The 23389-nt window shown below is 36.5% G+C and overlaps 1 protein-coding gene across 2 annotated transcripts in view; it reads left to right on the top strand.

The window, feature by feature from the left end:
- The window catches only part of TRPM7 (transient receptor potential cation channel subfamily M member 7), a 111071-nt gene that overhangs the window by 14937 nt on the left and 72745 nt on the right, over positions 1 to 23389 (top strand). For both annotated transcript variants that reach the window (XR_011465655.1, XM_005900469.3), the window contains exons 2-11: positions 3955 to 4034; positions 8195 to 8233; positions 12088 to 12286; positions 14507 to 14720; positions 17330 to 17454; positions 18240 to 18411; positions 19619 to 19793; positions 21087 to 21210; positions 21632 to 21704; positions 22968 to 23068. Coding sequence is in view for 1 of the 2 variants with exons in the window: in XM_005900469.3 (XP_005900531.2) it covers positions 3955 to 4034; positions 8195 to 8233; positions 12088 to 12286; positions 14507 to 14720; positions 17330 to 17454; positions 18240 to 18411; positions 19619 to 19793; positions 21087 to 21210; positions 21632 to 21704; positions 22968 to 23068 (1302 nt within the window). In the remaining variant the exon portion in view is untranslated. The remainder of the gene's footprint in view (positions 1 to 3954; positions 4035 to 8194; positions 8234 to 12087; positions 12287 to 14506; positions 14721 to 17329; positions 17455 to 18239; positions 18412 to 19618; positions 19794 to 21086; positions 21211 to 21631; positions 21705 to 22967; positions 23069 to 23389) is intronic.

Raw genomic sequence — 23389 nt, 5'->3', positions numbered from 1 at the left:
TTAATTCTACTGCATTGGCAGGGAGGTTTTTTACCGCTAGTGTGCCCCTTGGAAACCCCACTGTTGTGAATGGAGTATTCTATGAGTTCCATCAGGTAAAACTGACTGATAGTGTTTAAGTCTACTCTGTTCTTTCTAGTTTTCTGCCTACTTATCCAATCAAGAAAAAGAGGAGGGGGGAAAAAGGGGCTGTGAATTGTACAAGATTGCATTTCTTAACCTTTATCTAAGCCGTATATTTTCAAGTTCTCCCTAAGATGTTTTCCTCTTGACAAAACTCCTTAAAAAGGTCCACTGTATTGTTAATTAATAAATTTGCTCCTGTTGTGTTCACTTTTCACCCATCTTTCATTCATGCTGTAGGCTTTAGGCCTATGCTCATGAATTGCAAATAATTTAGTTTTTTAAAAAACATGTAGTTCATACTGAAGCAATCTGAGTGCGTCTCATGCTTGTATATTGCTGCTGTTTTAGTGTGTTATTTGCATATGTTGAATGTTTAGTTCTAGAGTCTGATTTTGATGGACTTCATTACTGTATCATGGGACTGAGCTGCCTTTTTGTTTGCAAATAAGCTCACAGAGAGAAATTCCAAACAAATCTTTTGTCTTGCTTTAACAACCAGTAAAAATATAGCAGTAAGTACAATCACTGAGCTGTTCTCCCCCACCCCAGCACAGTTCCAGTTTTTCTAAGAGAGAAGCAACCCTTTAAAAGATAAATCACAGTATAATTTTTGTTATTATAAACCCATTTTTATAATTTAAAATTTTATTTATTAATTTGGCCATGCCAGGTCTTAGTTGCAGCACTCAGAATCTTTAGGTGCAACGTGTGAAGAAATGTAGTTTTCTTGGCCAGGGATTGAACCCAGGCCCCCTACATTGGGACATGGAGTCTTTAGCCACTGGACCACCAGGGAAGTCCCTGCATTTAAAAAATATATATTTATTTATTTTTGGCTCTGGTGCATCTTTGTTGCTGAGAGGGCTTTTCTTTAGTTGTGGCGAGCAGGGGCTACTCTCTAGTTGCGGCTTCTCATTGTGGCTGCCTTTCTTGTTGAGAGCACAGGCTCTAGGGCACATGGGCTTTAGTAGTTGCAGCACGTGGGCTCATCCTCTGTGGCACCCGGGCTCTAGCGCACAGGCTCAGTAGTTGTGGCGCACCGGCTTAGTTGCTCCGTGGCATATGGGATCTTCCCAGACCGTGGAGAGAACCTGTGTCTTTGGCACTGGCAGGCAGATTCTTTACCCCTGAGCCACCAGGGAAGCCCCCTGTGATTTTTAATAATAGAAGAGGAGCATGATAAAAATTTCATGAGTTTAAAGTGTAAGTTAGTTTTAGTAAAAATTCAGCCTCACATCATCATGTATTAGAACAGCCTACCAAATGATTATTTTTAAAGTTACAAACAGAAGTCACATGAATAAATGTCTCCCAGTCCAGATGCGCTGCCTACCTTCAGTGTACTATGGTTCTGGAGTGGGAGAAGGGTGTAGGATAGCAGTAATATCAGAAATCTGACTGACATGGCCAGATCTTTTGGTTGTCAGGACAGTGCTCTCACTGTGATCCTGGGGATGGTTCCATTGTTCTGTAGTTGCATAAGCAGTAGAGGGAATCGTGATTGCATATCCTAAATAGTGTAAGCCTCTTTGGTGGGCACATTTGCTTCAATTTTCTGAGTGAAATGAGAAGTAGGTCATCAGTTGAGAATAAGAATGGTGAATGAGGGTTGGAGGTTTGAGGAGAGGAGGAGATAGTGTGAAATTGTATAGGAGAATGAGAAAATGGACATCATTAAGGGATGTTTGTGGTTTTAAAGTGAAATCAAAAGGTGTTGTTTTGTTTGTTTTTTCCTGTAGTCGTATTAACATAGGCAGTTATGGAATGGATGAGGAATTGGATTGAATCAGGATTGGGTTTGCCGGGTGTATTCTTAGTTCAGTAAAACTGAAGAGAGTCCTATTTTTTTTTTTTTTTTTCCCCCATGAGAGATATGTAGGTAAAGCAGATTCTTCAAAGGAATATCAGACTTTAGTTAGAATAAGAATGTGGTGGAGGGACTGTGTTAATTGAGCTTTAGGGTGTAGGACATTTTCCTGATGAAGGGTCATGGGTTCTAGAGGGCATTCTGTGAGTTTTAAAAAATTTGTTTATTTACTTTTGACTGTACTGGGTCTTCAGTCACTGTGCACAGGGTTTCTTTAGTTGTGGCAAGTGGGGGCTACTCTTCTTTGAATTGCATGACTTCTCATTGCACAATGGGCTCTAGGCACATGGGCTTTAGTAGTTGGAGCTGCCAAGCTCTAGAGCATAGGCTCAATAGTTGTGGCACACTGGCTTAATTGCTCTGTGGCATGTGGGATCTTCCCAGATCAGGAATCAGACCCGTGTCCCCTGCATTGGCAGGTGGATTCTTAACCATTGGACCACCAGGGAAGTCCCCATCCTGTGGTTTTTGTAACTAGGGGATCATGGTACACTGCTTAAGTGTACCATTCACTTAAGCATGGATCACTGCTTTAGTGAATGTATTTAAAGGAGAACCATTGACCTAGAAAATGGACATTTTGAATGAAGAGACAGAATTTTGCAACCAGAATTAGATTAAAGGATATGCTAAGGTTTATGATTAGAATATCTAAAGGATTTGAGAGGAACCTGCAAACTTCACCATCATAATTCTGTTTAGAATATCTCTTCTCCTAGGGGCTTCTTTTTTTGTTGTTTTTGATTTGGCCCCCTGGTTGGCTTATGGGATCTAATTTTTCCAACTAGGCTTGTACCCTTTGCATTGGAAACTCCCCTGCCTAACCACTGAACTGTAGAGGTTTCATTAAGGAATATAGGCTCTTCCTTTTTGTATTGTCCTGGTAAGAAAGAGGCAGATAGAGAAGGGAAAAGAGATTCTGATAGAGAGCATGCTAATATCTATATTTAATATATAGTAATATCTATAGACATATTAGATATATAATTAATATTTTCTATATATCTAACATGTATGTTATATGGAGGATGAAGCTCAAGATCTTTAATCTACTCAGTCCTAATTTGTGGAGTTTCACCTTTTTCAATATATAATGCCCCATCTCTTTCTAATCAGTCACCAGTAGTAGGGTACAGAGGCTAGGGATCCAAGCAAAAACTTAAGTAGTGGTATAAACAGTAATTTTTAAAAACCTTTTAAACTTGAAATTGTTTCAGACTTACAGTAATTGAAGGAAATGTGTTAATCTTCCACTGTGATCCTAGATTTGTCTTACTCTCCCTGTTAATTTTTGTGCTGTATTCATTTTAGGACTGTCATATATAAGATTGTTCTAACAATCTGGTGAATCATACATTTGAAATCATGTAGTAACCTATTGCTGTCTAGCATCTCTTTTTTTCTAGTATTATTTTTCTTTTGATTAGAATTTGCTTGATGCATTTTTGGGTGCCTGTGCCATTAGCCATTCCATGCCCCTGTACTTTAGGTATTTATCTTAGAAACAGAACAGAATATATCTAGGGGTTTCTTTTGGCTGTGTCATGCAGCCTGTGGGATCTTAGTTCCCAGACCAGGGCTCAGAGGACCCAACTTGCGCCCCCTTCAGTGGAAGCACAAAGTCTTAGCCACGGGAATGCTTGGCAGGTCTCTGACAGTCACTTCTAATTGGCTGTAAAATGATCCACTTCCCAGGATCGTACCAGCCCCTCTTGAGGTTTTTGGCTCTGCATAGCACTGTTGATTTAGTATCTGCATAGTACTGTTGATTAGTAGTCTCAAACTCAGTGGATTTAAATGGAATGATTCTCATATTTTAGGTGTGCTGTCATCAGTAAACATGTTATATGTAATAAATAGTGAACTAAAAATGGAATTTTTTAATGTATTTTTTATTAAATTTTTCTTTGTAATATTAATTGGTTAATTTATAAACAGTCTTTTTAAACTTTCTGTTTTAGTCCCAGAAATCCTGGATAGAAAGCACTTTGACCAAGAGGGAATGTGTATATATCATACCAAGTTCCAAAGACCCTCACAGGTAAGTATACTTCTCTTTATTCTGAATTCTTATAGAAATTTAGATGTAAATTACATTGCTATTTTATTAAAAACTAAAGTTATTAATTATTTGTAGTTACTGTTGGGTGAAGGAAATGGCAACCCACTTCAGTATCCTTGCCTAGAGAATCCTGTGGACAGAGGAGCTTGGTGGGCTGCTGTCCATAGAGTCGCAAAGAGTCGGACACAACTGAAGCGACTTAGCATGCATGCATGCATTGGAGAAGGAAATGGCGACCCACTCCAGTGTTCTTGCCGGAAAATCCCAGGAACAGAGGGGCCTGGTGGGCTGCTGTCTATGGGGTTGCACAGAGTTGGATATGACTGAAGCGACTTAGCAGCAGCAGCAGTTACTGTTAATTTTTGTGTTTACTGTTAATCTTTTAGGATTAGGAGGAGATAGTAGTAGCAAGATATCAGCATTCTGCAGTTCTTAATTGGAGAAGGCAATGGCATCCCACTTCAGTGCTCTTGCCTGGAAAACCCCATGGACAGAGAAGCCTGGTAGGCTGCAGTCCATGGGGTCGCTAAGAGTCGGGAACTACTGAGCAACTTCACTTTCACTTTTCACTTTCATGCATTGGAGAAGGAAATGGCAACCCACTCCAGTGTTCTGGCCTGGAGAATCCCAGGGACAGGGGAGCCTGGTGGGCTGCCGTCTATGGGGTCTCACAGAGTCGGACACGACTGAAGTGACTTAGCAGTAGCAGCAGTTCTTAATGACATTTCACAACATGAAACCTCTCATTCAGAGTATTCTTCCTTCCCTGATCTTCCCCCATATCATACTAGTGTATTACAAAGATCAGACAGTTAAGTCTCTTTTTTAAAAATTTGATTTATTGATACTGAGAACTTAAAAAGTTTATGTATCTGTTTAAGGGGCATCTATTGAGTACCCAACACTATAGTTTATGCTGAAGAAACCAGTATGAACCTAATGGTTGCTATTTTTGTTTGCCAGTATGTAGCTGCAGATGAGCACCTATTGGAAAACCCGTCACCAGGAATTTGTTGGCATTTCTGATTGTCCTTTGGTCTTAAAAATGGCATTGATAATAGAAAAAAAATTTAAGTAAAGGACATGAGTTAGAATTCAAGAAAAAGATCTCTTGAGGTATTTATTGAAGAAACATTTTTCCTAATTTTCTTCTTTTTTCTGAGACCTAAAAATAGCAAAAAGCTTAAAAGGGTACCTCAAAGATATACTTACTTCCTGGACTACAAAGCACTTTTCTTCACAGGCACTTAGGACAAATTAATTGAAAAAGGTGTTTACTGGAGTTTTTAGTCATCTTACCATTCCTGTCTCCTGTTAAACCTTGTCTTCTATGCAGTTATCTTCTCTACAGCTTTTACTTCCATTTGATATATGGCTCTTATGCCAAGTAAGCAATCTTTTATTAACTATTTTAAGTTACAGTATGTGTGTGTTCAGTCGCTCAGTCATGTCTGACTCTTTGCTGCCCTATGGATTGTAGCCCGCCAGGCTCCTCTGTCCATGGGATTCTCCAGGCCAGGAGTACTAGAGTGGGTTGCCATTTCCTTCTTCAGGGGATCTTCTCGACCCAGGGATCAAACTGGTGTTTCCTGCGTTGGCAGGCAGGTTCTTTTACCACTGAGCCACCTGGGAAGCCCAGTCTTTTATTAATTGATGTATATTAAGTTATAGCACCTGTCCCTATTATTATGATATCATAGTGAATTCTCGGTAAATGTTTGTTGAATAGAATTTCTAAATATTTTGTTTGTATATTACATAAACCTTCTGTTTGAAATTCAACATTTCTTTTTATATTAATGGCAAAAATTTTTAGTATCTGTCTCATTTATACAAATTTTCATTATAAGAGAAATGTGCATGATAAATTTTGCAAACTTGAGATGTAGAAAGTTGGCTGAATATTCAGAGTATCAAAACATGAAGACAGTCATTAATAACATTTATTGCGCCTATTTTTAATCTTTACTCAATGCATAGCTTTTGTTTTTAAAATATTGCTAAATTCAGTCTATATGTAAAACATTGTATCTGTTTTTTTTTTAACAAAATGTTATAGTAACTTTATTTTTCCATAATATCCCTTTAAGAGTAGTAGTTAATACTCTGTTGGTCTATATACAGTTCATGTGCATATCCTGCTATTGGGCACTTGAATTGTTTTCAATTTTGAGCCTATTTTAAATTAAAATTAGGTCGTAATGGAGGTCTTAGTGGATAAAAACTATTTTTGTGTTTCAAGTTTTATTCCCCCTTAATATATATAATGCCAGAAAACTTTCCAAAAGATTAAAGAATACGATGTACATTGTCACCAGTAGTGACGAGAATGCCTGAATATTGATTAATGTTAGCCCTCATCTTCAAGAAAGTGATTAACAGAAAATTACGTATTAAATTTGCATTTATTTGATCACCATTAAGAAAACATTTTTTGTATTCTTTAATATTCCCCCAATTTTTAGTAATTTCTGTAAATGTCTTTTTAGATCGTTAAAATAGATAACCTTAGTGTCTCTTTCAATCATTACTCTGTGATTTATCTGAATTTCATACTAGTTATTAAAGATGGGTTTTGTTATAATATCATGTTTTTTAATCAGAGAGTACCAATGACATTTCCCAGGTCACATTGTTCTTTGTTCTTAATTGTTGCATCCTTACTAATTATATATCTGGATCATAATTTTAATATTCCCTGATTGATGGACATTTTAGCTAACCTGTTTTCTTTTTTGCTATTAGACAAAAGTATTCTGTAGTGAATAACTTTATTTTACACATATTCTATAGATATTTTTAACCTTTACTCTTAAGTACTGGAATTAAAGTTTGAGAGTACATTTTTCGTTTTGATGAGTTTTGCCAAATTGCCCTCCATTTGTACTCCTACCAGCAGATATAAGACTACTTTCTTCTATATTCATACCAAGACATTGTCTTAAAGGATTAAATAATTTTCTTCCAATCAAATATCTTTTCATATGTATGTTTTTACTTTGAATTATCTGTTCATATGGACTTCCGTAGGTGGCTCTGTGGTAAAGAGTCCATCTGCCAGTGCAGGAGATGCAGGGGACATTGGTTCAATTCTTGGGTCAGGAAGATCCCCTGGAACAGGAAATGACAGCCCACTCCAGTATTCTTGCCTGAGAAATACCATGGACAGAGAAGCCTGGTGGGCCACAGTCCAGGGGTTGTAGAGTGTACACGACCGAGTGACTGAGCACACATGCATATATCTGTTCATATATTTTCCCATTTTATATTGATTTGATAAATATATTAGGGAAGCGAATACACTTTTTATATTATATATTCAGTTCAGTCGCTCAGTCGTGTCTGACTCTTTGCGACCCCATGAATCGCAGCACGCCAGGCCTCCCTGTCCATCACCAACTCCCGAAGTTCACTGAGACTCATGTCCATCGAGTCAGTGATGCCATCCAGCCATCTCATCCTCTGTCGTCCCCTTCTCCTCCTGCCCCTAATCCCTCCCAGCATCAGAGTCTTTTCCAGTAAGTCAACTCTTTGCATGGGGTGGCCAAAGTGCTGGAGTTTCAGCTTTAGCATCATTCCTTCCAAGGAACACCCAGGACTCATCTCCTTTAGAATGGACTGGTTGGATCTCCTTGAAGTCCAAAGGACTCTCAAGAGTCTTCTCCAACACCACAGTTCAAAAGCATCAACTCTTTAGCGTTCAGCTTTCTTCACAGTCCAACTCTCACATCCATACATGACCACTGGAAAAACCATAGCCATTAGGGAAACTTTATATATTATATTTATATTTAATATATTATATTATTAGGGAAGCTAACCTTTTTCTATAAATATTTTTCTCAGTTTATCTTTGGACTTTTATTAGTGACATGTTTTTGCCATATAAATTTTTTTTTTTTTTTTTTTTAATGTAGTTAAATCTGTCTTTTGTGGTTTCTGGGTTTTATGACACAACTAATTGTATTTAAAAAATGAAAACTGAGTTTTTAAAAAAGGTACAAATGACCTAAGATGTCTCTTGAAAAATATATAATATTCCTTTGTTTTGTACTTTTTTTAATGGATTATTATAGTTTAGTTTAAATGAGAAGAAAAATGATTTTTCCTTTAAATAATAGATTTACCTTGTTTTATAGATGCCTTCCAGGATGTCAGATTTGTCAGCAACTTGTCAGGTAAGTATCATAACAATAACAGTATCGCACACATTTTGGAAAATAAAACTAGTATATGAAAAAAGTCAGAATACACTGGGATAAAATTCATAGGCCATTATGTTTAAGCATTACTTAACTCACACTTGGGAGGTAAAGGATTAGGCAGAGTTACTTGAAACTCAAGTGCAGGTGCCTGAGCAGAGTGCTAAAGTTGAATATGAATTAGCTGGTTAAAGATTGAGGAAAGGGATTTGAAGCAGAGAGAACAGTTTGTGGGCAAGCTTGGCAATGAAAGAGATTATGGTTATGTCAGGAAACTGCAAGCTGTAGAAGGTATTAATAGGATGGATATTGAAAAGATCTGAGTCTTGAGAAATAAATAGGGCCAGATCATTTTAACTTTTTGTATACTATGCCACACAGTTTTGATTTCATGTTAAAAAGATACTATATAGGGAAGTAGATTTTCTTTTTTTTCCCCTCAATAAAAGCAGTTGGCATTTTGAGGAGATTGGATTGAGAGGAAAATATAGTTTGGAAGTTTTTAGAGTAATTCTGGCAAAAAATAAGAGCCTGAATTAAGATACTACCTATGGTAATGAAGAGAAATAGGCATATTTGAAAAGGGGGATCAATCAGATAAACTCAGTAGGATTGGTGGTGTGTGGGGAAAGGGAACATTTGAGGACAGTACCTAAGTTTCTTACTCGGGCAACTAATTAAAGAGTAATGTTATTCTTTAAGATGTGATGAAGGAATGTAAGAGAAAGAAGAGAAGGTCTCCGGTTGGCAGGCTGAACAGCAGAAGTGTATAGAATGAGTTCATTTACATATATTGAATTGTTGTACCATTTCCAGGCCTATTCATTCCTTCCTCTAGATGGGTAGTTCGATCTGGCATCTGTCTTCAGGCTGAAGAGCTTCCTTTAGCTTTTGGTATAATGCTGGTATACTCGATGGACATGGGTTTGGGTGGACTCTGGGAGTTGGTGACGGACAGGGATGCCTGGTGTGCTGCGGTTCATGGGGTTGCAAAGAGTCAGACACGACTGAGTGACTGAACTGAACTGGTATACTGGAGATGAGTTTTCTCAGCTTGGTTTATCTGAAAATATGTTTATTTTAGTCATTTTTGAAGGATGTTTTCCCTGAATATGAAATTTTGAGTTTTCTCATTACAATGATTTGAAGATACCATTCTGTTGTCTTCTGGCTCTTGTTTCTAGTGGGAAGTCAGCTGTCATTAGTGCAGTGGTTCGTCTGTGTGTAATGGGTCTCTTTTTCCTCTGGCTGTTTTAAGGATTTTTTCCCCCTATAATTTTGGTTTTTAACAGCAGGCCTGTGATGTGCCTGAGAATGGTTCTCTTTTTCCTTCTTTTTGAATAAATCTTGAATCAATTCAGTTCAGTTCAGTCTCTCAGTTGTGTCCGACTCTTTGCGACCCCATGAACTGGAGCACTCCAGGCCTCCCTGTCCATCACCAACTCACGGAGTTCACTCAAACTCCTGTCCATCGAGTCGGTGATGCCATCCAGCCATCTCATCCTCTGTCGTCCCCTTCTCCTCCTGCCCCCAATCCCTCCCAGCATCAGAGTCTTTTCCAATGAGTCAACTCTTCACATCAGGTGGCCAAAGTATTGGAGTTTCAGCTTTAGCATCATTCCTTCCAAAGAACACCCAGGACTGATCTCCTTTAGAATGGACTGGTTGGATCTCCTTGCAGTCCAAGGAACTCTCAAGAGTCTTCTCCAACACCACAGTGCAAAAGCATCAATTCTTTAGCGCTCAGCTTTCTTCACAGTCCAACTCGCATATCCATACATGACCACTGGAAAAACCATAGCCTTGACTAGACGGACCTTTGTTGGCAAAGTAATGTCTCTGCTTTTTAATAAGCTATCTAGGTTGGTCATAACTTTGCTTCCAAAGAGTAAGCGTCTTTTAATTTCATGGCTGCAATCACCATCTGCAGTGATTTTGGAGTCCAGAAAAATAAAGTCTGACACTGTTTCCACTGTTTCCCCATCTATTTCCTATGAAGTGATGGGACCGGATGCCATGATCTTAGTTTTCTGAATGTTGAGCTTTAAGCCAACTTTTTCGCTCTCCTCTTTCACTTTCATCAAGAGGCTTTTTAGTTCCTCTTCACTTTCTGCCATAAGGGTGGTGTCATCTGCATATCTGAGGTTATTGATATTTCTCCCGGAAAACTTGATTCCAGCTTGTGCTTCTTCCAGCCCAGCGTTTCTTATGATGTACTCTGCATATAAGTTAAATAAGCAGGGTGACAGTATACAGCCTTGACGTACTCCTTTTCCTATTTGGAACCAGTCTGTTGTTCCATGTCTAGTTCTAACTGTTGCTTCCTGACCTGCATATAGGTTTCTCAAGAGGCGGATCAGGTGGTCTGGTATTCCCATCTCTTTGAGAATTTTCGCAGTTTATTGTGATCCACACAGTCAAAGGCTTTGACATAGTCAGTAAAGCAGAAATCTTGAATAAATATCTGCAAGTTCGTGTTTTTCACCAAATTTTAGCCACTGTTTCTTAAGATCCTTTTCTGCCCCTTCTCTGACTCCAATACTCTTCCCTGGAAAATCCCATGGATGAAGGAGCCTGATAGGCTGCAGTCCATGGGGTTGCTAAGAGTCGGACACGACTGAGGGACTTCACTTTCACTTTTCCCTTTCATGCATTGGAGAGGGAAATGGCAACCCACTCCAGTGTTCTTGCCTGGAGAATCCCAGGGATGGGGGAGCTTGGTGGGCTGGCGTCTATGGGGTTGCACAGAGTCGGACACGACTGAAGCAACTTAGCATCAGCAGCAGCAGCCCCTTCTCTGTCTCTCCTCCCTCTGGGAGTCTGGGTATATTAGGTTGCTTGATATTTCCTGCAGGTCACTGAGGCCCTGTTTTATTTTTGTTTAATTAAAATAATTTTTTCCCATTTATCAAATTATATCATTTGTATTGATCTGTCTTCAGGTTCACTAACATTTATACATTCTCCAAAGCTGTAGATGGGGAAACAGTGGAAACAGTGTCAGACTTTATTTTTTTGGGTTCTAAAATCACTGCAGATGGTGACTGCAGCCATGAAATTAAAAGAGGCTTACTCCTTGGAAGAAAAGTTATGACCAACCTAGATAGCATATTGAAAAGCAGAGACATTACTTTGCCAACATCCGTCTAGTCAAGGCTGTGGTTTTTCCAGTGGTCATGTATGGATGTGAGAGTTGAACTGTGAAGAAAGCTGAGCACCGAAGAATTGATGCTTTTGAACTGTGATGTTGGAGAAGACTCTTGAGAGTCCATTGGACTGCAAGGAGATCCAACCAGTCCATTCTGAAGGAGATCAGCCCTGGGTGTTCTTTGGAAGGAATGATGCTAAAGCTGAAACTCCAGTACTTTGGCCACCTCATGGAAGAGCTGACTCATTGGAAAAGTCTTTGATGCTGGGAGAGGTTGGGGGCAGGAGGAGAAGGGGACGACAGAGGATGGGATGGCTGGATGGCATCACTGACTCAATGGACCTGAGTCTGAGTGAACTCCGTGAGTTGGTGGTGGACAGGGAGGCCTGGCGTGCTGCGATTCATGGGGTCGCAAAGAGTCGTACACGACTGAGCCATTGAACTGAACTGAACTGAAGTAGATGCCTCAAACTAAGTTTATTAATAGAAGCCTGTATCATCAAATATTAATGTATTTATAGTATTTTAATGCTATGGTTAACATATTAACTTACTGATATCCTAAAATCAAAAAGTCAGAGTATTTTCATATTCTTCAAAAGTTCCTTTATTTTCAAACAGTTTTTCATTGACTGATTTTTTTAAAAGGTCTTTTAAAAGTTTTATTATTTTTTTCCCTTAGGTGTTTTTGTGGTCGCTTGGTCAAGCAACATGCTTGTTTTACTGCAAGTCTTGCCATGAAATACTCAGATGTGAAATTGGGTGACCATTTTAATCAGACATTAGAAGAGTGGTCTGTGGAAAAACATACAGAACAGAGCCCAACGGATGCTTATGGAGTCATAAATTTTCAAGGGGGTTCTCATTCCTACAGAGCTAAGGTATATTGTGTATTAAAGTGTCTTACTTCATTTACCTTTTAATTAATTCCAGCTCTTTGCAACTCCATGGACTAGAGCCCACCAGGCTCCTCTGTCTGTGGAATTCTCCAGGTAAGAATACTAGAGTGGGTTGCCATGCCCTTCTCCAAGGGATCTTCCCGACCCAGGGATCAAACCCAGGTGTCCCACATTGCAGGAAGATTCTTTACCATTTGAGCTACCCAGGAAGCCAGTTAATTAAATAATGTATGTTTATTATCTGACAGCTTATATAATAGTGTGTCAGAAAATCAGTTTTAGTCATTTCTTTATTTTGAAGTTCTTTGTATTGGTACACACAAATACAGAATGTGTTTTGGTGCATTGAACCTTTTTTAGTTTCATTTACTATTTCACTTTCTCTTTGTTCCCTTTTTTAATCTTTTTGGTTAACGTATTTTTAATTATTGCTTTTCTTTATAGCATCTTATTTATATATTTTTCTGTTCTGCAGGTTAATTTTATAAATACTATAAAATACATCTTTAACTGGTTACTGTTACAGATTAGTACTTTTACTACTTCCTGGTCAATGCAAGAACCTTTAAAATACTTGTGACTGCATTTATTTCCCTCATGACTTACGTGCTTTTGTTGGCATAAATTTTATTTGTGTGTGTGTGTGTGTTTTTTGAAAACTCCCAAATTGATCCTCCTTGGTGGATCAGTGGTAAAGAATCTGCCCGCCAATGCAGGAGACACAGATTCGATTCCTGATCCTGGAAGATCCCACATGCCACAGAGCAGCTAAGCCCATGTGCCACAACTATTGAGCCTGTGCTTCAGTGCCCAGGAACCACAAGTGCTGCACCCACATGCTGCAGCTACTGAAGCCTACATGCCCTAGAGCCAGTGCTCAGCAACAAAAGAAGGTACCACAGTGAGAAGCCCAGAGCACTGAGGGAAGAGTAGCCCCCGCTGGATTCAACTAGACAAAGCCTACGCAGAACAAAGACCTGGCACAGCCAAATATAAATAAATAAAAATGTTTAAATCCCCAAATAATAATTTATGATTCATTTAGACTTGTCTACATTTTACCTTTTAAGTTACTGTCCCTGGCTCCCTCCCGTCTTGATTTGCTAAGCAGTGTCATATGATGGGCCTGTCTCTCTGGGTTTTTCTGTTCTTTTGGATCCTGACACGACAAGTTGTCACAACTTTGGTAGCTTACTGATGTCTTAATAACAGGGGTCGTTAATCTAGTTTGTCTAGTTCCTAGGGGCAGAGTTGGTCCAAAACAACATAGTCCATCATTGTTGAAAATGGAATTCCTCATTTATTACTAACATAATCTCTTTTTTTAAAATTTTATTTATTCATTTATGACTGTGATGGGTCTTCATTGCTGTGTGAGGGCTTTCTCTAGTTGCTGCAAGCAGGGGCTACTCTTTTTTGCAGAGTGTGGCCTCAGTAGTTGTGGCACACAGGCTCATTTGCCTCACAGTTTGTGAAATCCTCTTGGACCAAGAATCAAACCCATGTCCCTGCATTGGCAGGTGGACTCCCAACCTCTGGACCACCAGGGAAGTCCCGTAATCTGTTTTTTAAATTTATTAACTTTAGATTATTTTCCAAGCACCACTTAATGAACCCAAGTATAATGATAAGTTAAACAAAGCTAATACTTAAAGACTTAGAAGAAATCTCATTACAAATCATTCTTAAGGGAATCTGGAGTCTTCTCAGTTTTATATAACTTATGATATTTGGGGATATTTTCCCTTGGTGTTTGATCTCTGTAAAGGAATGGCTAATATATTGTTTTGGAAAGAACCTTTATTAGAGAAGATTAAAAGTGTTTTTTTCCCCCCAACATCTGAGTATTATAAGATTTGATATGAATATTTTTGATTTCTTCTTACAAGGCAAGAAATACTGTGGACAAATCTGTAAACCAGGTGAATGGTAATTTGGTTTATATAATCAGAAGGAGTAACAAATTTACATCTTAAAGTTTGAAAATTAGAGTGCCACTATTTCTCTAGCTCTTACAGAATGATTTTCCAACCTTAAAATTGTTTGTTTGTTATTGCTTATTCTTAGGAGTGTAAATATATTACAAGTAGCCTATGAAATCTACTTTATAATAATCTTATGCAAATAAAGTTTTTCTCAAGTCATGTGATGCTGCATTATGAAACTTATGAATTATTATTTTTTAAAAATCTTTCTTGTTAGTATGTGAGGCTATCATATGACACCAAACCTGAAATCATTCTACAACTTCTGCTTAAAGAATGGCAAATGGAATTACCCAAACTTGTTATCTCTGTGCATGGTGGCATGCAGAAGTTTGAGCTTCACCCACGAATCAAGCAGTTGCTTGGAAAGGGTCTTATTAAAGCTGCAGTTACAACCGGAGCCTGGATTTTAACTGGAGGAGTAAACACAGGTAAACAGTAATAAAATTGGTATAATATTTATTTGATGTGTTTGTAAATTTTTCATATCAGATATTTGAAAAGTCAACACAGTATAAATGTATACTAGTCTTCTGTTAAGTAATCTATAGTTCTTAAGTATAAATGCTAACTGAAAAATGAATTTGGTTTTTGTTTGTTCTTTTAAAAGAATAGTATGCTTTATCATTTACTTTTTTTTTTTTATTAAGACTTTGTTTTTGGCTGTGTCTTGTGGCTTGCAGGATCTTAGTTCCCCAGCCTGGGCCATTGTGATGACAGTGCCAAATCCTAATCATTGGACCGTCAGGGAATTCCCAAGAATAATGTGCTTTGGAGCAAGGGTTTGCAAACTATGGTTCCCTGCACCAAATCCAGCCTACTCCTTGTTTTTGTAGATAAAGGTTTATTGGAACACAGCCACATTTGTTTTTGTATGGTTTTGTATCACACTTCTGTGCTATAAGAGCAGAGGTGGATAGTTCTTAGATTGTGTGTCTTGCAAAGCCTAAAATGCTTCAAATTTGGTCCTTTATAAAAAGTTTGCTGACCTACTGTATAGCAAAGTGTTATTCTTGTCACTTTGTAACTGCTGGTAAATTGAGAAAAGAATGGCAATTCATTGCCTGCTGCTAAGTCGATTCAGTCGTGTCCGACTCTGTGTGATCCCATAGACGGCAGCCCACCAGGCTTCCCCGTCCCTGGGATTCTCCAGGCAAGAACACTGGAGTGGGTTGCCATTTCCTTCTCCACTGCATGAAAGTGAAATGTGAAAGTGAAGTCGCTCCGTTGTTCCCGACTCTTAGCGACCCCATGGACTGCAGCCTACCAGGTTCCTCTGTCCATGGATTTTCCAGGCAAGAGTACTGGAGTGGGGTGCCATTGCCTTCTCCGATTCATTGCCTAGACAGTGGTAAAAAAATAGCTTTTGAAGTTAATTTTTAATATAATCTTATATTCTAAGTCTTTCCTTTCACATACACAGTTTGGATAGAAGGAAGGCCAATTAATTTTAATATCCAAAGTAAAACATAGTTATTATTTAAATTAGTTTGCAAAAATATATTTCATTAACAGCAACTGTTTTTTGAACCTTATTGTGGCACTCTTCTAGGCACTGAAAATATATCGTTACACAAAATATTTGCCTTCATGGAGCTTATATTCTAGTGGGAAAGATGTAGAAAACAAACAGATAACTAAGTGTATAATAAATAATAAGTGCTTTGGGAGACGCATAAAATGTAGAGGAGGGATAGTGAGGGATGGTCAAGGAAGCTTTGTTCATAGGGTAACTTTGAGTAGAAGTGGAAGGAAATGAAGCAAATGAGATGAAGAATAATGTGGGACAGAGCATTTAAAGGAGAAAAAATGGGAAGTATTGGAAAAATAGTAAGAAAGATCCAATGTAGCTTGAGTAGAATGAGCAAGGACTGCTGGGTGATAAGAAAGTTACAGGTGAGTGGTGATGGTGGGTTTGACAGGGTTTGTGGTGAATATCAGGAGCAACAGATAGATCATCATATAAGGCCTTGCAGGCCATTATAAGCACTTTGACTTTTAATCTGAATTAGAAGGGGAGGTTTTAAACAGAGTTGACAGGAGCAAAGATATCTTGAATGATGGTTTAAAAATAGACTATAAACAGGCAAAGCAGCAATTGGAAGAACAGTAAAGATGCTATTTCAAATATCCCTGTGAGATATGAGATCTAATGTGCTATAAAAATCTAATTGAGTGATGCATTGATTTGCTAGGGCTATTAAAATACCACAGACTGGGAGGCTTAAACAAAAGAAATTTATTTTCTAATAGTTCTGGAGACCCAAGATCAAGATGTTAGCAAGTTTGGTACCTCCTGATGCAGCTCTCCTTGACTTACAGATGGCCATCTTTTCACTGTGTCCTCTTGTGGCCTTTCCCATTGCATGTGCATCTCTGGTGTCTCTTTTGTGTCCAAATTTCCCCTTCTTATAAGGACACCAGCCAGATTGGATTAGGGCCTACCCCAACATCCTCATTTTCACACGATATCCTAAAGGATCTATTTCCAAATACTGTCACATTCTAAGGTACTGGGGTTAGAGTATCAACATAGGAATTTTGGGGAGGATACTGTTCAGTCCATAACAAGTGGTAATGAGAAGTTATGTGCTCTTTTGAATTATTTTTTCTGTATACTTTCCTCCCAGTTTTTGACTCAGTTGGAAAACTGTTGTAGTTTTTTTCTGAGTTTGTATGTTTTGCTTATAGTCCTGAGCCATACTCTTCTTTTTTTTTAGATGATGTATAGAGCAGTAACAAAAACTACAGTTAACATGAGGAATCTAAGAGAGGAGACTAGGCCTAACAACATGGTAAAAGTTAGTTTTACGTGTGTTTCAGGCAGTTGTAGTGGTTTGACATTGTGGGTTTTTTTTTTTTTTCCTTTCTTTTTCGTCCTTGTGTTTTCTTTTGAAAGTTTGTCTTTGGACTTTGTTGCTATTTGTGGAAAAAAAAAAAAAAAAAAAACCTAGCATCAGTTGTAACGTTACTGAGAATAGGATTGTTCTGAACACAATAAAGACTTTCAAATAAAGTGAATTTAATTTTATATGAACAGGTGTGGCAAAACATGTTGGTGATGCCCTTAAAGAACATGCTTCCAGATCATCTCGAAAGATTTGCACTATTGGAATAGCTCCATGGGGAGTGATTGAAAACAGAAATGATCTTGTTGGGAGAGATGTAAGAGTGTTTTTAAAAATTTCTTTTTTTTAAGCTTATGTCAGAACAAAATTAGAGTAAGAATAGTGCAAAGTCAACCTAAAATATTCATGATCATACTACAGTCCTTTTGAAAACACCATCATAGATTTAAACAGTTGTAATTATAGTGTTAGTACATTTGGTTTCTGCCCTTTTTTGTATAACTATTTCACACTTTTTCCATATCATGCCAGTCTGTGTAATTAAGTTTGTGATGATTGCATGATGTTAAGAATTAATTGTATTGTCTCTGAAAGTAGTAATCAAATGCTGGTGTTTTATTCAAGTAGGTTAAAGACATGCGAATTGGTTGTAGATATTTTTTCAAGAGATTATTAAAAAGGAATTAATTATAATGATCATTTTCAAATGCAGTTGAATTTCTAACATCAATTTTAAAGATTCTACTTATGACTGGAAAAGTAGCAATATGACATTAAACTGCTTTTATTCAATGTCCTTTATATATTGCACGTTATTCCCTAATAATCTAAGAGTTTCTTAACATTCTTTATTTATTTGCTTATTTGCTGCTGTTTCCTTTGCATGGGATGATGAAATATGATATATTCTGCAGTGAGAGCCAAAATATAATTGTTTGGTTTAGCCCATTATTGAATAATCTTCAGTTGCTTAAAAGCTCATGCTTTTTGATACATTTTTTATATTTTGTATTTTTGCCTTTACAGATTATTTCAAAATTTGTTTTTACTGTATGTTATATTTAATCCTACCCACTAACTCTCATGTTTGTTATTGTTTAGGTGGTTGCTCCTTACCAAACTTTGTTGAACCCTCTGAGCAAATTGAATGTTCTGAATAATCTGCATTCCCATTTCATATTGGTGGATGATGGCACTGTTGGAAAGTATGGAGCAGAAGTCAGACTTAGAAGAGAACTTGAAAAAACTGTTAATCAGCAAAGAATTCATGCTAGTAAGGGCATTTATAAATTTGTTGTTAAAATTATTCTGGGCTGTATTAATTGCCAGCAGCATTCTATGAAAGGTAGAATGTTCTTTTAAGTCCTCATTTCCTTAGTAGCAGGATGACATTAAACAACAAAGAGTAACTGACCCTACACAAAATGAGACCTAGGAAAGGAAGTTTGAGATTAAACAGGATACTCAAATATCAAGGCCAAAGCCACAAAAGTTCATTGGAAGCTTTGTTGCTACTGTAATCCCATTGCATCTCAAGGAATTCAGAAATATTCTTAATGTATGATATATTCCAGTACATGACTTTGAAGTTCAGGATTGAAGAGGAAAAACATACTTTATTGTGAAGTAAGAATCACTTTACATAAAGTTGATAACATAAGTAGGTATCACTCTTTGGTAGATATGTCTTAAAAATTGGTATTCTAGAAACACATCTTTTCTAACCATGGTTAAACTTTCTGGTTCAACATCTAGATTTTTATTTCAAAAAGAAGAAATTTTGTAATTTTAGGACACCAAGAAGGTGAGCTCTATGATGAAGTGAAATATAAGTACAAAAATTACAGGATAGTATTTTCAGATTACGATGGAGTCATAGCATCTCCTAAAACTTAGGAATGTTTTAGAACTTTGAAAATACCTATATTTTGGATTTTTTCACTAGGTATTCACTAGACAAGGTATTCCCTAAATTTCTTTTCTGTTACTCTTATAGAGGTCTTGATTTTATTGATCTGTTCTGTTTATGTAATCCTGATTCTGTCATTAATTTCTATACTAATGTCTCATTGCATTTGGAATAAAAAAGTGATTAAAAATAGAAACATTGGAAGTTCAACTCATGCCATATTAAAAAGGAAACTGAAAACCAACTTGGTGTTTTAATTTCTAATCAAGAGTTAAAGTAGAGAAATATGCAAAATAGTTACTGCTTTCCAGTGAATATATGTTTTAGTGTATGCCTTGTTATATATTGAATTTTCTAATTTTGTTACTTAGAATAGACTTAAAAGTCAGTGTAAAAGTAATTGTTTTAGTATTTTATTTATATCAGACTAGTATCATGTTGAGTACTTTAATCCAACACAGTCTTTTAAGAAATTTTATTTTGGCTTTTTATTGTTTTTGATTGAGATAAAAATAAGATTAAATTATTGAATTTTGCCTAATATCATAATTAATCTTTTTACTTTTTTAAGGAATTGGTCAAGGTGTTCCTGTGGTGGCACTTATATTTGAGGGTGGGCCAAATGTTATCCTCACTGTTTTAGAATACCTTCAGGAAAGTCCTCCTGTTCCAGTTGTCGTATGTGAAGGAACAGGCAGAGCTGCAGATCTACTAGCATATATTCATAAGCAAACAGAAGAAGGAGGGTAAGTGTATGATTACAATATATTTTTAATGATTTCACGTAAAGAGGGCTGAGGGGGCTTCCTAGGTAGTGGAGTGGTAAAAAATCTGCCTGCCAGTTCAGGAGACGAACAACATGCAGGTTTGATCCCTGGGTCTGGAGTAGGAAATGGCAACCCACTCCAGTGTTCTTGCCTGGAAAAATTCCATGGACAGAGGAGCCTGATGGGCTACAGTTCATGGGGTCGCAAAGAGTAGGACACAACTGCGCACCCTTGCATAAAGAAGCTTGTGGCTTCTAGAATATTAAATTCATTTCGGTGTTTTATGAACATGAAAATACCTTCCTAAGTGTTGAGGAAAAGGCCTGTCTGACACATTATTAGAATGAGTTAAAATATAACTGTCTGTTATGGACAATTTTGCAAGATCTGTTAAATATACAGAGGCACATATCTTTTGACTTGATAGTTTTATTTCTGGTAATTTTCCTACAAATGTACACATATGAAGTAACTTACATAAAGTTATGCATTACAGTGTGGTTTGTCATAATAAAAGATTGGAACAATATAGAGCATATATCAAGGGGACTAGATAAATAACATGGTACATCTGCACAGTGGAATAGTTTGCAATAGTTTTATGTATGGTTTTAATCTGGTTAGTAGACTTGAGAAGATTAACAATATATATGTAGAAAAAGGAAAATGTACAGTAACATATATATTATGGTGCCTTTCATGTGGGAGAAAAGCAGAATTGTATGTATGGAAAGAGATCCTGGAAAGTTACACAAAATAATAGTGTTTCTTGAGAGCAGTTGAGATGGAATGGACTGATAGAAGACAGTGAAAAGGACACGTTCACTATGAATTTGCACATCTTTATATTTTATATCAAACTTTTGAGCCATGTAAATATATTCCACTTTGAGAAAAAGAAATAAAAATGCAAATGTGCTGATATTTAACACATTTTGGTGAAATACTGGTTTACACATCATAATATCTTAAGATTATACAAAATCTTATAGAATGTGAGTACTGATAATGTACTCACATGCCTTATAAAAAAATGTTGGAAATAATTCAAAGAGAAAAATCACTCCATTTTCCATTTTTCACCCTTGTGATTTGTAGTGGGAGTCTAATGAAGCAGATTTCACTCACGGTTGAGTATTTAGTTTTTTTTCCCAAGTACTTAATACAGTATCTTTAAATGCCTTGCCTGTCCAACAGTACTTGATGATACTAGATTCTTCAAATTGCAGAATTTGAAATCAGTGGATTAAGTTGTGTTTCCTCTTACTTCAGGAATCTTCCTGATGCAGCAGAGCCCGATATTATTTCAACTATCAAAAAAACATTTAACTTTGGCCAGAGTGAAGCAGTTCATTTATTTCAAACACTAATGGAATGTATGAAAAGAAAGGAGCTCGTAAGTAGATTTCATCAGAATAAGCCTTTTTATTTCATTCAAAGCACATTCTAAACTAGAGAAATACTTTTAAAAAATTAATTTTTGGCCACCCCTGTGGCTTGTGGGATCTTAGTTTCCCAACCAGAAATTGAACCCAAGCCCTTGGCCATAAAAGCACGGAGTCCTAACCACTGGACTGCAGGGAGAATTCTCAGTTAGAAAAATATTAAAGGTTTGAATATACTTGAATTTTATTTGGTAAATGATACAGATTTTTAATTTTGGGGTTTTTTTATTATAATGAAATTATTTCTGACCTCCCAAAATTGTATATGCCATGTACTTTGAAATTACTTTGTGATTTATGTGTGATTTATTTGCTTTATGCCTTAGCTTTTAAAATGTAAATGCATAATATTATGGATTAATCTTTAAATAGATCACTGTTTTCCACATTGGATCAGATGAACATCAAGATATAGATGTAGCAATACTTACTGCACTGCTTAAAGGTAAGGTTTCAAATTTATTTGTTAGGTCTTTCATTTACAGTCTTTATATAAGTTAGTGTTTGTTAATTTGAGAATTAAATTTTTCAATAATTTTTCTTTGTAAAAGACATAGCATTCACTTTCTATGACAGCAAATTCACTTTTGTCTTTATAGTATATAATTTTTTTAAAAGTTCAAACTAGAATTTATGCCATTAGGCCTGTTATCTTGTTAAGGATGTATAAAATGTGTTACATTTTTAATTGGCTGAAAAATAAGTGTTTAAAGGTAATAAGGTATTAGTTGATAGAAATTAAAGATAGTATTCTTAAATGTGCGATTTTTATTAGGAAGGAAAGTTTGGAAAGAAAACTTGTATCTTCTAGGACTGAGGGGTTATTATACTTTCACTTGAATTGTTTTTCTCTCATTATCTTTCCAAAGGCATCCAACTGATAAACAGTATTATAGTGAGAAATCTTTTCAAAAATTATAAACTAAAATGTTGTTCCATCTAAATACCTGACAGTGTGGAATGAGGTAGCAGAAGCAGAGCAAGAGGGTGTTGTCTTATCATTCACAAGAATTTTGCAAATGTTAGGCCATAATAAATTGCCAAAAGATCAAACATTTTAAAAATACTATAATAAATATAGCATGTTTACGTCATCTAAGAATAAAGATCATAAATAATAGGAAGCCTAGAAACCATAAAGGGAAAGGTCAATAAGTATGATTTCATAAGTATAAAAAATAAAAAGAGAGCACTGATATTTGCTATATTCTTTCTGTGAACTAGCTACTGTGCTTTAGTAGTTTATGTTGTTTACTCTTGCAGCAGCCCTAAGAGTTAGATTTCCTATTTTCTTCATTTTATAGATGAGATAACTAAGAACAGGAATGTGGAAAGATCACTGGAAGGTGTTAAAAATTAGTGATAAGCAGATGAATAATCCATGGAAAAATGAGTCAGAATTTATGTAATAGATATTAGCAGAAATGTGGAAATTTGGAAATGATAGAAAGATGTTAAAACAAAGAAACCCTATAAATTGGGGGTGGGGGGAAGCTTTTTATCCTCCTACTGGGTATTTGTATACTCCTGAAGGATGGTATAACATTTCTGGAATTTATTTTGGCAGTGTATCAAAAACTTTATATATCTTTCTACACAGCAGTTTGACTTCTATAAATTCATCCTATTAAACATGTACAAAAATGTACTTGCCAAAAAATTCAAATAAGTTAAATAAACTTGTCAACTGTTTTCTTTATTCAATTAGGCACTAATGCATCTGCATTTGACCAGCTCATCCTTACATTGGCTTGGGATAGAGTTGACATCGCCAAAAATCATGTATTTGTTTATGGACAGCAGTGGCTGGTATGTAAATAATGTATACAAGCAATGTATACATTTAGCTTAGTAATTAAGCTGAATTATAACACAATATTTGCTGAAACTGTGTCCTAACTTGACATTTTACCTGTCAGTCAAAAGTGCAAAATTACTGTAACTAAACATTTCTGCAGCATCCAGATCCATTTAGAATTTAGTAAGTTCCGTTTGCCTCTTGATAAAAACTGTGTTTTTTTAATAAGATATAGATCTCTAAAAATTCTATAACTTGCATCTGTGTTTGTCTGGAATGTTTTCCTGTAATTGCTTTTTCTGGTGGCGTCCTTGTCTGATTTGGGGCTCAGA

The sequence above is a fragment of the Bos mutus genome, chromosome 10 (assembly GCF_027580195.1).
Source record: "Bos mutus isolate GX-2022 chromosome 10, NWIPB_WYAK_1.1, whole genome shotgun sequence".
In the NCBI taxonomy this organism is placed as follows: domain Eukaryota; kingdom Metazoa; phylum Chordata; class Mammalia; order Artiodactyla; family Bovidae; genus Bos; species Bos mutus.
This window is presented reverse-complemented; position numbering and strand designations above follow the sequence as displayed.